The 16,824-nt window shown below is 45.1% G+C and overlaps 1 protein-coding gene across 1 annotated transcript in view; it reads left to right on the top strand.

Annotated features, from left to right (window-relative positions):
- Nucleotides 1-1,301: 1,301 nt before the first annotated feature.
- CYTH4 (cytohesin 4) overlaps nucleotides 1,302-16,824 on the top strand; it is a 39,294-nt gene continuing 23,771 nt past the window's right edge. The window contains exons 1-3 of the mRNA XM_033163102.1: nucleotides 1,302-1,423; nucleotides 12,615-12,697; nucleotides 14,135-14,199. Coding sequence (XP_033018993.1) covers nucleotides 1,405-1,423; nucleotides 12,615-12,697; nucleotides 14,135-14,199 — 167 coding nt within the window. The 5' untranslated portion in view covers nucleotides 1,302-1,404. The remainder of the gene's footprint in view (nucleotides 1,424-12,614; nucleotides 12,698-14,134; nucleotides 14,200-16,824) is intronic.

Raw genomic sequence — 16,824 nt, forward strand, 5'->3', positions numbered from 1 at the left:
ATAGTTTTTGCATGTTCTGGCTTTACATGATTTTCAAAAATAAACATACAGCATTTTCCAAAATAAACAAACATGAGCGGGTTGCATCTTCCCAAGCACTGTGCCAGAATGCCAGGGCAAAGAACAGCAATGGGTATCTGTAATACCCAGACCAGAAGCTGAGGTAGAGTAGAAAATATACAGTATGTTTCATACATATACACATATGGCCAAGGAAGAACGAGGAGATCAATTTTGGGGTGAGGGGATAAATTAGTGTGTTCCTTTCCCTTTTTATTTCACACCTCCTGCAGCTGCTGATTCTTCGTGAAGAAGAATCCATATCCATATCACTGTTTTGTGCAAGAGCAGTTCTATACAAAACAGCTTTAAAATAAAATAGAATAAAATTACCATGTATGTGCCTTCAGCAACTACTGGTGGAAACAGGGATACTGTCAACTGCATCCCTTTCTTTCTGCTGATGAAAACAAGATAGTTCAGGTATGCTCAGGCAAGGAGCAAACGGAAGTATGAAGTGTGGCAGTAGACAGCACCCAGCGAAACATCACCACACACATGAACCCCTGCCTCCCACCCACACAATGTGCTTTATTGCATCCACAACTGGGTACCTTACAATTTTATATTGGATTTTCTTCCCTTATCAGATTAACCGTAGATGGGGGAAATCCAACTTAATTGGGGAGAATGTGTGGGCTGCCACTTGAACGAGGATGAATCTGTTCAGCTTCAAACCCGCACCAAACCCTTGTGCGAACAAGCCCAGAGATCCAGGATGCAAAGAACTGAAAAACTTCCCTCCTTTTTATTTACTCGGTTGATTTGCTTCTGTGGAGCCTGAGGACTAAAAAAACAGATGGGGATACATTTGCAGCACCAAATCACCCTCTTAATGAGCAAATCCTTTTTGCACTTCCAAGTTCTCTCTTCTTTCCCAGAGCATGCAGGGTAAAACAGCCATCGCAGAACTGCTCAGTCCTAGACTGCATGACAGCTCAGGCCACAAAATCCCATTTTCCTCAGCAGGGCTGTCATTTTGTCTGTAAACACCTTGCATTGCTGCACATCTGCAGTTCAAGAGCCTTTTCAGCAAGAACGGAACGGCTGCTCGTGACAGCAATACTGTGGCTTTTCTTTCAGGAAACAACCAAAGAGCATTTGCACTCGTTTCTGAACCAGGACCACATGGCTTCCTCTGTCAATCCGAACCCACAAGGAGGAGGAACCAGAGAGAAAGAAAGGGGGAGGAGTCACAGATGAGTGCAGTCCTCCTGAGCTGCTCCCTACATTTTAGTTACTGTTCCTCTGAAGTCACTTTAATTCTGAAGAAGCACAAAGGGAAGAGAAACCCACACAGCTGTACCAGCGTTGGAAGGATTGTCTTCTCAGCCCGGCTTCAGAATGGATGCACATCCCACCAGTAAGTCAACTCTTTAGAAAACGGGGGTCATGTCTTTATTGTGCCTCCAAGTTACACATGCTGTGGGGACCCAGAAGGGTCCGCCTCATAGGATCATCGCCAGCCTAAACCAATTATTGAAAAGAAATGAGACAACAGGGATCTCTTGGGCAAGATGTTAAGGTTTGCCAGTCTGGTCTGAAGGATTTATTTCTTTTACTTCCATCCTCCCAAAGCCACCTGTGACTGAAGGAGGTCTGGCTCCTGTATCCTTTCTGCATTTGATGCTTTGCGGCTAAGTGTGAATGGAGGGATACCAGGGCTGGCTCGACCATTAGGGAGAAGGAGGTGGCTGCTTCAGGCAGTGGATGCTGGGAGGCTGGGAGTGGCAGCAAGGGCGCTGGACAACAGAGCTACCTGTGCCGCACAGCCAGCCTGGTGTGCCCCTAAACTAGCCTGTGGAGGTGCAGTGGATGATGCCAGTGTTGACTCCAGATTCAAGCACCACCAGTTTCCTTGGTTTCTGGATGTGGAATAGGAGGGGTGTCCACCTTCTCCTATATCTCAGCATTCCAGTGTTATTGGTCCACATAGATGTTGTTGGGAAACAGCCAGATTTCACCCTGTACTTTTTTTAATGCCATCCAGAGGAAAGCTTTCATATTCTTTGAAGTGTGCTTACAAGTACAGTGGTACCTCGTGTTGCAAACGCCTCAGGTTACAATTGCTTCAGGTTACAAACTCCACTAACCTGGAAGAGTTACCTTTAGTTGAGAACTTTGCCCCAGGATGAGAACAGAAATCGTGTGCCGCCGCCGGCGCAGCAGCAAGAGGCCCCATTAGCAAAAGCACACCTCTAGTTAAGAACAGTTTCAGGTTAAGAACGGACCTCCGGAATGAATTAAGTTCATAACTAGAGATACCACTGTACACCTACATATTCCGGCTCAGATTGTGGATGAGCTTCCCCAGTTTGCTGACCTTTCTGCATAACTTTCAGATTGGGTTGAGCAGACCTGGCACCTTGGGGATGAAGGGAAAGGATGTGTGCCAAATGACCTAGAGAAGTACGTTAGGTTAAGGGGAAAGATTGGAAGAAGGGGCGATCCAAACTGGGCAAGCAGAGGAGCCTGCAGGATTTTCCTGGGGCAGTGGAAGAAAAACACTGAAAGTGGTGATCAGGTTAGTTTTTCAGGGAGGGGTGGTTTTGCGACCTCCATTGCATTCTCCATTGTATCCTCCATTATATCTGAGAAACAATAGGAAAATTTGGAACAGTCAAGTGTATAGGGCAGAAAGGGTTTGCTGAAGGCTGAAAATGAAGGGTGGTATTCAAGTAAGGGTTACTCAGAGTAGACCCATTGAAATAAATTAACATGGTTATGTTAGGTCCATTAATTTTAGTGTATCTAATCTATGGTTCATGTGTTGTTTCAGAAATGCAGATTTGATAGATTAGGTTTTAAATGAATATTGAATAAAATTTCCCCTCAATCCCTACTCACCATAGACCTGCTGGATTGTATCTATTGATTTATTAAAATGTATACCCCCTGACTGAAAGAAAAAAAAATCCTCAAAACAGTTTACAAAAAAAGTTAGTCCAACTCAGGAGTAGACCTATTGAAAATAATAGACCTAAGTTTCTCATGTTCATTAATTTCAATGGATCTGTTCTGAGTAGTATTGGATCCAACCGAATGTGTTGGGCATCCTCTTTGCTTTGCTATTAAGTATTTTACTTGAAAACTTTCTGCAATTGTGGCATGTAAGCTGAGTGGATACTCTGCATCTCTCCCAGCTGTGGCAGCCCCACAAGTTGCCAGGGCCCAGAGAGGCGGAATGGGGCAGTGGTGAGGGTGAAGGAAGCCACTGGGTTGGTGGCAACCCACCTCAGTCACCATCTCTGAACTCTCTCCAGAGGGCTCAAAGCCTCTCCATTGTGAACCCAGCTCTTCGGCATATGTCAGCTGTACCTTATCATTGTTTCAAAGACACGTAGGTGGGCTTTTACTTCTACCCAGGTGACAAATGCTTAGAGCATGTCGTTATTTAGATTTTGTGACATTATTTTTATTGACTGTTGATTTATTTTAAGTTTTTTTTTCTTGAAGACTATTAAGTTTTACGGGAGCGGCTTGAGCAATGAGGAATTTGTGTCACTTTGGGTGGAACACAAACAACAACCTCTTGTGAGGCGTAGGCAAGGGAAATAAACCCACGTGGGTCTTCACACTGTGGCAACTCTTAGGCACTGAGGTGCCTGGTGCCCATTGGGCCTAGTAGGGCAGAAGGAGGGAGTCCATAATCTCAGCGGCCATTTTGGGTGCTGCTCTCTTGTGCTGTGTTCTTACTCCCACCCAAAAGAGCTTTTTCAGGGGCACATGAGATCTCAGCCCAAAACAAACTCTTTTTGAGGGCAACAGTGAGGTGCGGGTCAAGTGACTCGCACGGGACTGTGTCCCAGTATACACGTGTCTCAGTTTTGCACTGGGAAAAGTTGGAAGGTTTGGGAGCGCGAGTAGGTGGAGCCAAAGCCGATGACAGCAAGAGCCAACTAATTATAGTTTTGTGCTCCATCCTTCCCCCTACTAAGGCAACACTGAGGCCTAAGGAGGAGAATACTGACAGGAAGTACCATCCCTTTGACTAGCAGTTGGCATGAGGGCAGATCATGGTTGGTGGGGCAGCACCCTATTTGCCCTAATGGACTAGCCTTCACCTGTCAGAGTTTTGGAAAGGTGCTTTCTCAAAATACAAAATTTATTTCTACAATTCATATACATAAACATTTAGCTAGGCTTCTGTTTTGGATTCCCATCTCTTGGGCTTGGACCAGGCAGACAGTTGACATCTGCCTTTGTTATCACATATCACAAATAAATTGTATCCTAATGGGCTGGAATGTTGGAAGTGGAGGACGTTCACCAAGACAAGGGTCTATGACAAAATCCTCAGGGCCTTCTGAAAAATGAGCAAGGAACATGTGCCTACTTTCCCCTCTTCCCAGCTATCCCAAAGCATCTATAGCTAACCACAGCTAGATGGATGGCGGGAGATTTGTCTCCTTGTGGAAGTAGGCCAAGTGTGATCCTTCCCCTCCCAAGGCCCCATATTCTCTTTGGCTGTACATAGGGGAGTCATGGTGGCTTCCAAATGGGATTCTGTCTTAGTCTGGGTAACAGAAAAGCTGCCACTCACTTCCCTCCAAATCTAAGAAGACCCTTGGAAGCTCCACGTTAGAAGAGGAAATCGGGAACTGGCCAATTATTGGTTCCCAACTAAAAGAGTGGGAAGCCAAGTCTTGTTTTTCAAGGAAGATTAATCTCTGGGAGACTCCTCCGACTCCTTCTCTCTCCTCTCCCCCTCTGGATTTTGTTATAAGAAATTTGATTTTTAAAAATTGTCACTTTATCCGCTATCTGACCAAGATCTAGGTCCATAAGTTGCCTTCCAAAGTATCATCATTAAATGAAAAGGGACACATTAAACTTAGCTAGACTAATGCACCTGTGCCTTTCCACATGGTTCAACTATCAATCTCTCTTTCAAAGGGAACTCTGGGAATTGCAGCTCTGTGAGGGGGAAAGAGGTCTCCTGGCAGCTCTCAGCATCCTTAGCAAGCGACAATCCCCAGGATTCTTTGGGGGAAGAAGTTTAAAGTGGTATGATGCCACTTTACAAGTATAGACCTGGTGGGTCCATCTACACAACTATTAAAGGTGCAAGAAACCTGCCTACTTTCACATCTGCTCCCCCTAATTCGGACACCCTGATTGGGGTAAGGTTAAAGCATATTGCATTGTTCCAGTGGTTGTGGTGATGGTTCATTATTTATGTGCCACTTACTATCAAAACAGGCTTCTAAGGAGTTTTTAAAAACAGGAAAAAAACCCAATCATGCAACATGGTTAGAACACATTATAATTAATAATGCACCATAATTAAAATACACAATAAAAGAATCCCATTAAGATATAAACAACCGTAATTAAAATATTCAATAAAACAATCCCATTAAAATACGGTAATTAAATCAGGTGACTCAGAGCAGGAAATCAAGAGGATGTTTGTGTAAACAGTTGGTGTCCAGAACCATTTAGAAAACTGCCAGCTACAGAAGTGCAGAGAGAGTGGAAAAGGAGGGGTTAGCAGTGCAGTCCTAGGCACTGGAGGAGGAAGAGGGGGCAGGGGGAGCGCAGTGCCCCTGGCATCGTGATCCCAGTGGGGTTCCATCGCGGCTGTCACCCTATCAGCGCTGGGCACCCTGCCCTCGCAGGTGGCATGCCCCGCTCCCACAACACGTGCCAGCCTCGCCCCTGCCTGCTCTCCTCCCCCGGTGCCAGAGCATGAAGCTCTGCCACTGGTCCTAGGCATGTTTACCCAGAGGTAAATTCCAACGAATCCAATGGGATTTACTGCAAGGTAAGTGTATTTAGTATTGCAACTTTATTCATCCTCATTCATAACACTGAACTCAGAGTCTCTCGGTGAGATTGATTGCTAGTTGATTCAGGATAGATTAAAAAAACAAAGGTAGTTCTACATGCAACACCTAATTAATTTATGCAATTCATTGCCAGGAATTATGGTGACTACTAGCTTCCAAGGCTTTAAAAGGGAGTTAGGTGACTTCACGAATAAGATGTATCTCAACAGCTGCTAACCATGGTGGTTAAATGGAAAATATGTGTTTATTTTCAACTGGGCAGGAAGACTGAGGTCTCAGGAGGGTGGAGAATTTTTATTAACTTGTTTTAAATGGTCAAATCACACTTTCTCCACAAGGATGGTGGACCAGTTGAGATAGTCTACCCCCAGGGCAGAAGTTGTGCCAAAAGTGGATGCAGATTTGCATAGAACGTGCATGTGCTAATATGTATATAGCTACAAATTTAGAAACAAGTGTTATGATTTAAATAGAAATACAATACATCCCACCATAGTGAGGAGGACTGTGATTGAGTGACCTGTGTGTCAGCCTGCTCAGTCTGTTGTCTGGGTGCTAACTGTTGATGTGCAACTTCCTTGGCTAGTGCCAACCTGGACCCCTACCCAGCACTGCTGCTGCTTGAAGTGTCTCAATCCACCTCCCCAGGGTTGATGGAAGGCACAGTTTGACCACAACTGGAGATCTATGGGGTTTCTACCCTGCTGTACAGGATTGCAGCCTCTGCGTAGCAACCTTGAGCTGCTGTATTTGGAATCAATTTCCTTCGGAAGTTCACCAGTTCAAAGAATCCTGGAACGCCTTCATCCGCTGGAACAAGCCTCAGGCCTCCTAGGAGCAGCTTGGTTATCTTGATCTTTTAATTGCTATCTCTTGGGCTCTCATTTGAGAACTCTTATTTAATTTCAGCCCCATGACTTTGAATGTTTCCAGAGCTTCCTACAGCCTCTGGTTCTGGTCTCCTCAGATCAAAATGCCATCTGTGAAAAGCTTGGTGCTCTGGATATCTTCAGAAACATGCCACTTACCCTCACTGAGCAGACGGCTCTGCAGAACGCCTCTCAAAGAGGAATTTGCAGAAAGAATATCTCTGAAGTAGGAAGTTGAAAGAACCCATCCGGGCACGTTCTGTGTCCAAGGGCACTTTTGACAAAACGCATGGGAGATTTCGAAAGGTGGAAAAATACTCAGCCACAGCCATCTTCTTAAATGTTTCTTCTCACATTGGCTGTGGAAAATCCCACCACCTTGGGCACATCAAGGTACTGGTGCAATGTTCCATCTTCTATTTATCCAATTTTAACCATCTACACTGCTGCCTCTTTCCCCTGCTATCAGGTGCTTTACTAGTCTGCTGGATCATTCTTCTCTGAAATGCTTCCAGTTGGTGCAGACAACATTGAGCCAGGTGGACTTAGTAGAAGGCAGCTCCCTATGCTCTTTACATTTCTATTTCAGAGCTAGAATCCAGAGGCAGGTACAATTTTGGCTTTGCCAGTTCCATGGATAGCTTCCCTTGTGCCCTAGAACAGGAGTGAGGAATCCATGGTCAGGGATGATGGCAGTTCCAAGTTAAGCACTTATAGCAGTAGTAACAGGAAACCTGTGGTCCTCCATATGTTTTTGGACTCCCATCAGCTTCAGCCAACATTGGCAGTTGTCAAGGAAGATGGGAGTTGTAGTTTGACAACAACTGGAAGGCCGTAGTTCCCCACCTCTGTCCTAGAATAATGTTTGGGACAACAATCCTACACCCACTCACCACTGGACCTGAACCCCACTGAACTCAGTAGGACTTACTTCTGAAGTCTTTTTGCAATTAACAAGACCCCGGCATCCATTTAATCACTGAAATCCCCCTTTTGCTTTCATTTGGACTTGTGCACATTTAACCTGGATTGTACGCTAGGAATGAATCTTCTGTTCTGCCTAGCAAGTGTGGGGGCTCTGTGCCATTGAAATCAGTGGGATTTTGCATCCTATGCCCTCTTTTTAAGAAGTAAGCCCCACTGAATATGTGGGACTAAAAGCTGAGCAAACAAATATAGGATCAGGCTGTACAAAATACCGGTATTTAGTGCAGGTGAGTTCTGGCACCTCTTTTCCTAGAAAAGTAACACTGCATAAGCCCCTCATATTATCCTCACAACAGCCCTGTGAGGTCCTTTTATCTGAAAGATAGTGACTAGCCCAAGGTCATGCAGTGAATTTCACACATAAGGGGGGATTTAAACTCTTCCTAGTTCTAGTTTAATACTCTAACCCCTAACCTGGTACCCTTCACAATGCATGGCCCATGGTCAGGGATGATGGAAGCTGGATTCCTTCTGGAAGGCACCAGGTTGGAGAAAGCTTGTTGGCTCTCATTATTCACCTTGCTCATCTGAGGATGAGCATCTAACTTTGAGGAAGTGCTGCTTGCCTCCAGGTGATGGGTTAACCACACAGAGCTGCTGTATCCTTCAAGGTCTCTATGAAGAACTTCTGATAGCTATATGCATCGTTCCTGTCCATCCCAGCAGTGCAAAGTTAATGCAATGGCCTCACCCCTGGAGCACAACTGAAACTCAGCTTACGTTTATCACACTACAATGTGACAAGTGGTGTTAGTTAAAGTGGAGACTGTGCACAGTCGAATGGTAATAACCAGGAATGTATGAGGGTGGGACCTTACTTGAGTGGGTCAAACCCACATACAGTGGTAGCTCTGGTTACGTACTTAATTCGTTCCGGAGGTACGTTCTTAACTTGAAACTGTTCTTAACCTGAAGGACCACTTTAGCTAATGGGACCTCCCGCTGCCGCTGCGCTGCCGAAGCACAATTTCTGTTCTTATCCTGAAGCAAAGTTCTTAACCTGAAACGTTATTTCTGGGTTAGCGGAGTATGTAACCTGAAGCGTATGTAACCTGAAGTGTATGTAACCCAAGGTACCACTGTACTAAGGGACATGCATGGCTAGGCTCCTCGTTCCTACCTCTACACCTCAAAATCTAGGTCATTGTTACCCCTTTTCTGACCATATATTTAGCAATAGTATTACATGTGCACTGTAGCATAGATAAAGAGTTTCCAGGACAAAATGGGTGGGACTTCCCTTTTTTGTCCAGACATGAGAAAATAAGATAAAAATAAAAGAATGGTTTACCACAGACTGGTGGTATAGCAGTGGTTATGTTTGGAAAGAAAACACAGGACTCAGCTATACAGCTGCAAATAAAATGTTTTAAGTGTGTTTCAAGTGCAATGTACAATGTGACACTAGGTGGCAATGGTGAGCCTTATGGAAAATTCAATGTATTTTTTTAAAAAACCACTCTCATTTTCAGAACGGTCTTTGTATGTGTGTAGATTCCACCACAATGTGTGAAAAGCATAAAGACCCAAAGTCAGTCCATAAGGGGGGGAAAACCCTCAAAAATGCAAGGCTGGGCATAAACCTTTGTTAGGAACAACCAAAATATCACAAAACTGAGGTGAGCTTTCAGGCTCTCCAGAATTCTTCAGCAGGCAGGGTGTTACCTGAAACCGGAGAAGGAGGAAAGATAATATTACAAAAAAGTACAAAAATCAGGCTGGATGTTGTAGCCATGAGGTCAGTTCCAATATGGGGTTTGCAAGGTGAATATGTCCCTGCCAGGTATTGCAGGTATCAGATTACACCTCTAGGATTGCGGAATAAAGAAGCAATGACTGTTCCCCATTTCCAAGAACAGCCCTACATCTTAAAACAAAATACTGGTTCCTGTTAGGTACAACATGTGAAGTATGTTTTCAGTGTCATCAAAGCTAGTATAGCTTGAAAAATAAAATGAACAGAGGGCTCCAACATGGTTTAAAATGTATCATGATATTGGATGCCTCCAGACTTGCATTACTTTGCAGAGGGATTCAAGAGGACACCAGGACATCAGGTTTTGCAGAATTAAAGGGCTCTGTTGCCCTAGTGCAACAAATCCACTTTAAGACAGAAGTGGGCTTTTGGCTGTTTGAAAAGTGACAGCACTGAAAAGCAAGGGATGAACAAAAGACTAAAGCAGGGGTGGCCAACTCCCAAGAAACTGCGATCTACTCACAGAGTTAAAAACTGGCAGTGATCTACCCCCTTTTCTTGAGCTTTTTTAGGAAGGAGGAAGGCCCATTGGGGGGGGGGTTCGGGTCAAAGTTGTCGAGTTTTTTCAGGGAGGAGGTATAATGTTGAGCTTTTTTTAGGGGAGCCAGAGTTGTTCAGCTTCTTTGGGAGGAGCCAATGATCTACCAGTGATCTACCGCAGACGTCCAGTGATCTACCAGTAGATCATGATCTACCTGTTGGACATGCCTGGACTAAAGGGAAGATGCATACCCAACCCACAGTAACTCACATAACCATCCTGCAAACAAATTGGAATAAATGGTCATTAAAGTCTGGAGACAATACTTTTACATAAGCTTTGTGCAAGCAAGTCAGGATAAAGGCTCAATAAATAGGTTGCCTGGATGAGTCCTTTGATAATACTATTTTTTATTTTTTATTTTTGCTATCATCATCTAAAGAAGTTAGCATTTGCTGCAGCTTAACAGTTACCCCCAAATCTGTTATCTGAAAAGAGGGGTACCTCAGTCTGTCTAATGGTACGGCTAGTCCTGATTCTCACAAGGAAAATAAATATTGTGATTTCTGAAAACTGTTGAATTCAAAGTCCAGTCTGAATATCCAGTTCCATTTTCACAAACGCAGCAGACTTCAGAGAAGGAGAATCTTGATGCTGCTGACATTTATTTTCAGCTACCACAACAGCTTCCCATTTATTGTCAGAATCTTGCTGAGTGCTCTGAGTAATCTTTATTTAACTATGGAGCTGCTGGCCCCCAGACCGCTACTTCTGCTTCTTTTTGGTCTGTAGTGAATCATTCTGTGGTTTTCTCATCTCTGACATCACCCACCCAGTTTCCTAAGAATAAAAGAGGAACTAAGTACAACCCAGAGTAACATCTACGTGTATCCACTGGTTGATAAATAGCAAGGCCTCCTCTGCCACCAGTCACCTTAGCTGCCACCCAGGACTGGCACTAGGGCTTCTTGCGCCCTAGGCGGACCACATTCTGGCGCCCCCCCCCCGCCAAAGCCTGCTTTAGCGGGAGGTGGGGGTGGTGGAGAGGCAAGCAGCAGTTTCTCCGCTGTAGCGGAGAGCTGCTGCTTGCCCGTCCCGCCGCCCCCCCGCCAAAGCCTGCTTTAGTGGGAGCCAGGGGGTGGTGTAGGGGACAAGCAGCACCTCTCCACTACAGCGGAGAAGCTGCTGCTAGCCCCAGAGCCGTCTCAGGCACATCTGCCGCCGTGGCGCGGCGATCCTTCCGGTGCCCCCATGTGTCTGGGGCATCCGGGGGAGAGTGCGGGCGGTGCAAGCACCTGGCCGCCCATGGGGGCAGGGGGAGGCCGCTGCCGGGGCCGCATGGCTCCCCTTGCTTGCTGCGCTCGAAGATGGGGCTGGGCGGCCGGCTCACAGCCCGCCTGGGAGCAGCATGGGCGGCAGCGGATGTGCTGCTGGTGCGCGAACACCCGCCCGCCCACCCGCCCGTGGGGGCAGGTTGGGGAGGGGGCACCCGGTATGCCGGTGGGCTCGTGGGGGTGCTCCGGGGGGCGCCCTGGCGCACCGCGCCACCAGCCCCAATGGATGAGGCGGGGCTGGCTAGCCCGTCCCGCCCAAGCCTGGCCAGCGCCCCCTCCATTTTGGCGCCCTAAGCAATTGCCTAGTTCACCTAAATGGACGCGCCGGCCCTGCGTGCCACCACTGCTCCTTAAAAATGGGAGGGTATGCAAGCCCACTCAAGGGGTATTTCCACCAAAGATCTAATGTAAATGTTAGGATCTGGAATGTTTTTGCACTGGGTGTGAATTTGTAATTGTTTGTTAATTACATTTCAACAAAATATTTATGATTTGGATTCTTCCCACTCCAGGATGCTTTGGAATGAAATTATGGACTTGGTAATATTTTGGGAGCGATACTTCTAGGAGTTTGGAGAGAGGGATATGGGAAGAATTTTAGGGCAACAATCCCTATGTGTGTTTTCAGTCTCTTTGGCTTGTATTTGCCTCATAAAAGCACAACATGGGCCCTGCTGGATCAAACCAAAGACCCAACTAGTCCAGCATGCTGTTTTCTCAGTTACCAAGCAGGATACCTGTGGGATGTCTACAAGCCGGACATGAGCACCATACATTCTTCCCACTTGTGTTCCCCATTAACCACCTCTGATACTGGTAGGGATATTGCCATCATGGTTTGTAGCTACTGATTGCCTGATACTCCGTGGATTGGTCTAATTCCCCTTTTATAGCTATCCAAGTTCATGACCATCGCACTATCTTGTGTAGCAAACTCCATAGTTTAAGAACGCAGGGCATTTTCAAGTCCCCCAACCGCTTTTAAGCTCAGCTGACTTTAAGGAACAATTTGTGGGAACAACACCTGAAGGGCCAGCTCTGAGAAAATGTAGGTGGTCTAGATGTCAGTATCAGAGAAGGAGTGGTTCAAATCCCCACTAAGCCGCGAAGCTCACTCAATGGTCTTGGGCCAATTTCTGATCCTACCCCAAAGAGAAGTTATGAGGACAAACTGAGTTTGTGTGTTTCCAAGGAGAACCTTGTATGCTGAGTTGTTCAGAAGACGAGCAGCTTCAAAATGTGCAGGTCAAAAAATGGCCATGTTCTCTTCTGGATCATATCCTTGTCATTCAGAGCAATTTGGGTGGGAGTAAAAAAAGATTATTTCTCTTTCAGGCACATCGGATTTAAATGAAACCGAGGAAGCTGAGCTACAGTCCATCAAAAAGCACAAGGAAGAGCTGCTGGCAGACATCCAGGTGGGCACCACCCCAAGGGCAGTTAGTCCAAGTCTTCCTCAACCTGTTGCCTTCCAGATGTTGTTAGACTACAACTCCCATCAGCCCCAGCCTGCATGGCGAATGGAATGGGATGATATGAAATGTAGTCCAAGATTGTCTTCAGGTTGGCAGTGGCTGCAGCATTGCCAGAATTATGACTATTGCTGGGAAGGGTCCAAACACAAGAAGCTGCCTTATTCTAAGACAGACCACCATTGGTCCGTGTAGCTCATTATTGTTGATGCTGATTGGCAGTGACCCTCTAGCATTTTAGACATGAGTTTTTTCCAACTGTACCCGAAGATGCTGGAGATTGAATCTTTTGCATGTAAAGCATGGGTTCTGCCACTGAGCTATGGCCAGGGCAGGCCCACCCATGAGGTCAAGTGAAGCAACCACCTCAGGTGGCAGGATCCACAGGGGCAGCGGATTCCAATGTAGATCTTTCTTCCCTCTTTGTTCCTTCACTCACCCCTTCTTCTCTGGCCAGAGTGGGGGCAGCATTTGGTGGTTCGCCTCAGGTGCCAAAATGTCTTGGGCTGGCCCTGGCTAAGGCCCTTCCCCCAAGGCCAAGGCCACACCTTCCCTCCCAAAACACACAAAATGCATTCATCATAAATCATGGATGTAGCCCCAGGGAAAGAGTCCCAGCCTTGTTGTAGAAGACTTGCGACCAACCATCTCTATTCAGTCTCTGGCTCGCAATGTATCTTAATATATATTATTAAAATATATTATTGATCTGCTACCAAAAAAGGTGCAAACATAACAAAAAGAAAGAAAATGAAGAATAAAAAAAAAAATATAAGCCATAGCCTGGAAGGACAAAACCCCATAGAAACAATGCTACTCCAAAGGGACAAAAAAATAGTTTAACCGTCAGTCATCACCGTACAGGGAGCTCTGGAAATTGTAGCTCTGTGAAGGGAATAGGGGGTCTTCGAACAACTCTCAGCACCCACAACAAACTATAGCTCCCAGAATTCTTTGGCTGAAGCTACAAGTGCTTAAAAAGTATGGTGTGAATGTGGTCTCAATCTCCCTCTGCAGATGTTATTCATCTGTAAAATGGGAATAACCGCAGCAACTTCCCCCTTATGACTGCCTCAAGGATAAAGATTGTACAGCAGTTACTAGGGCTGAATCCACAGCAAACAATTTCTGGTGAAACTACTAAATGTTTTGGCCACTTGATCGACAGCTGACTTTAAAAACAAACCAGCGGTATGGGTTCCCTTCAGATGGGAGCGAAGTGACTGGAACAAGCCCCACGTCTATTTTAGTAACCAAGCGTATCTGGTCTTTACTTCCTTTTCACACGTCAGACTTCTGCAGTGAATAACTATTCTGTGTACTGTACTGTTCTTTCTTCTCTCACCCCTCCCCTCATCCTCTCTTTCTCTCTCTCATTTATAGAGGCTAAAAGATGAGATTGCAGAAGTGTTTGAAGAGATAGATCGTTTCCAGCAAGCACAAACAAGGTGAGGAGCCAGGGGTGCTCCACATAGAGGAGGGATGGGAAACCTCTGGCTCTCTAGGTGTGGAGGACTCCAGCTCCCATAAGCCTTAGACAGCATGATCAATGATCAGGGATGATGGGAGTGGTGGTCACGACCAAGTTAAGTGTTTATAGCTTTACGGGAGACCCTATATTTCCTGGTTAGCTGATAACTAAACCCTTGTTGTCTGAATACCAGGTTATGATGCTCTCTCTTAGTGTTCTTCTGAAAGAGAACCTAATCTACTGTACAAATGTCTCTATATTTGAAAAAAATAATGATGGCCTCATGTATTGCAGGTAGCAAAGAAAGGAACCGAGTTAAACATTATTTAACCATGGTGTATTCATTTCACCAACATTCCAGGCGATGATCTGTGAACCATGTTTATTTCCCAGCATCTCCCAATAAACAGATTTTCTTTAATTTCTAAAACAAGATACCTAACTTCTAAATCAGGGTTGAGCCCCCTACTTTTGACTCCCACTGCATTTTAGGCTATGAGCCTGAACTGCTTTGAACTGTGTATCACTCTGAAAAAGCATTTCATATAATTTTTACTCCGTTACAGCATAAACAAAAAAATATCAATGATAGTATCTTTAGCAGCTGATCAGCTAGGCTTCCTCTGAATTTGTGATCAACACCGTATGTCTCTGAGTCTAAGAATGTGCTATAAGTGTAGTTGTGGCACTGCCAGAAAAATTGCCAACTAAAAACAAAGCAAAAAGGGGGCTGCGTTCAAGAAAATAAACAAAAAGCATGAGACTAAAGAAAACATCTATCCCATGAGAATAAATCTATCCCATGTTTTAAACATATACTATTATGAAAGTTGGCATAGAAGAATGTGTACAGTATATACAAAAATATAGATGATTTACACTGAAAGTGTCTAACCAGGTTCAGGAACACCCAAGATGCTACAACAAGAATTCTAAAAAGGAGTGCAAAGGCATTAAAATGAATCTATATATCCCCAATATTCATAGCAATCTCTTGGATAGCCTAATTTGAGATACTATGCCCTCTTGCATGGGGCAAACAATAAAAGTGATATACACACCAGTCTTTAGAACAATGCTCTTCAGCACTGGGTCCCCAGGTGTTGTTGTACCACACCTCCCACCTTCTCTGGTCCAAGTGGCTGAGGTTTATGGGAACTGTAGTCCAACAACATTTGGGAGCCCAGGGTTGAAGAACCCTTTAGAGCAGAACATGGTTAGCAGACCCTTGCAGGGTTAGGTGCCGCTCATTTACACCCAAGTCAATGAGGTTGAAATGCCACGACTCCAAGTCTCAGTAAAATGCCAGAGCTTGAGTGGATGGACTCTTGAATGGCCCATCTTAAGGGAAATACATTTTAAAAGACATCTGAAGGCATCCCTCTTCAGGGATGTTTTTATTGTGTGATGTTGTATTGTGCTTTTACTATTTTTTGCTGGGAGCTGTCAAGACTGGCTGGGGCAACCCAGGTGGAATCTACACACATATAAAAACCATTATGAAAATGCTTTTTAAAAAAAAGTGCTTTAAAAAAAATACATTGAATTTTCCACAAGGAAAACATTTGCAGCTTACAGCTGAGTCCACAGTAAGATGGGTGGCACATAAATAATAGTTGTTGTTGTTGTTGTTGTTGTTGTTGGGTGAATGGGGAGGCTGTCCATTCAAAGGGATGGCCCATTCAAAGGTGCATTTTAATACATTGGCCCTGCTGAAAAGCTGCACATTGTAACCTTAGTGGAGGTAGCCAATGCTGTGATGTGTATTAAAAGCTGCACATTGTAACCTTGGTGGGGGTAGCCAATGCTGTGATGTGTATTAAAAGCTGCACATTTTAACCTTGGTGGGGGTAGCCAATGATGTGATGTGTATTAAAAGCTGCACATTTTAACCTTGGTGGGGGTAGCCAATGATGTGATGTGTATTAAAAGCTGCACATTTTAACCTTGGTGGGGGTAGCCAATGCTGTGATGTGTATTAAAAGAGGCACAATGTAACCTTGGTGGGGGTAGCCAATGCTGTGATGTGTATTAAAAGCTGCACATTTTAACCTTGGTGGGGGTAGCCAATGATGTGATGTGTATTAAAAGCTGCACATTGTAACCTTGGTGGGGGTAGCCAATGCTGTGATGTGTATTAAAAGCTGCACATTGTAACCTTGGTGGGGGTAGCCAATGCTGTGATGTGTATTAAAAGCTGCACATTTTAACCTTGGTGGGGGTAGCCAATGCTGTGATGTGTATTAAAAGAGGCACATTGTAACCTTGGTGGGGGTAGCCAATGCTGTGATGTGTATTAAAAGCTGCACATTTTAACCTTGGTGGGGGTAGCCAATGCTGTGATGTGTATTAAAAGAGGCACATTGTAACCTTGGTGGGGGTAGCCAATGCTGTGATGTGTATTAAAAGAGGCACATTTTAACCTTGGTGGGGGTAGCCAATGCTGTGATGTGTATTAAAAGCTGCACATTTTAACCTTGGTGGGGGTAGCCAATGATGTGATGTGTATTAAAAGCTGCACATTGTAACCTTGGTGGGGGTAGCCAATGCTGTGATGTGTATTAAAAGCTGCACATTGTAACCTTGGTGGGGGTAGCCAATG

Source organism: Lacerta agilis, chromosome 10 (genome assembly GCF_009819535.1).
Source record: "Lacerta agilis isolate rLacAgi1 chromosome 10, rLacAgi1.pri, whole genome shotgun sequence".
Lineage (NCBI taxonomy): Eukaryota > Metazoa > Chordata > Lepidosauria > Squamata > Lacertidae > Lacerta > Lacerta agilis.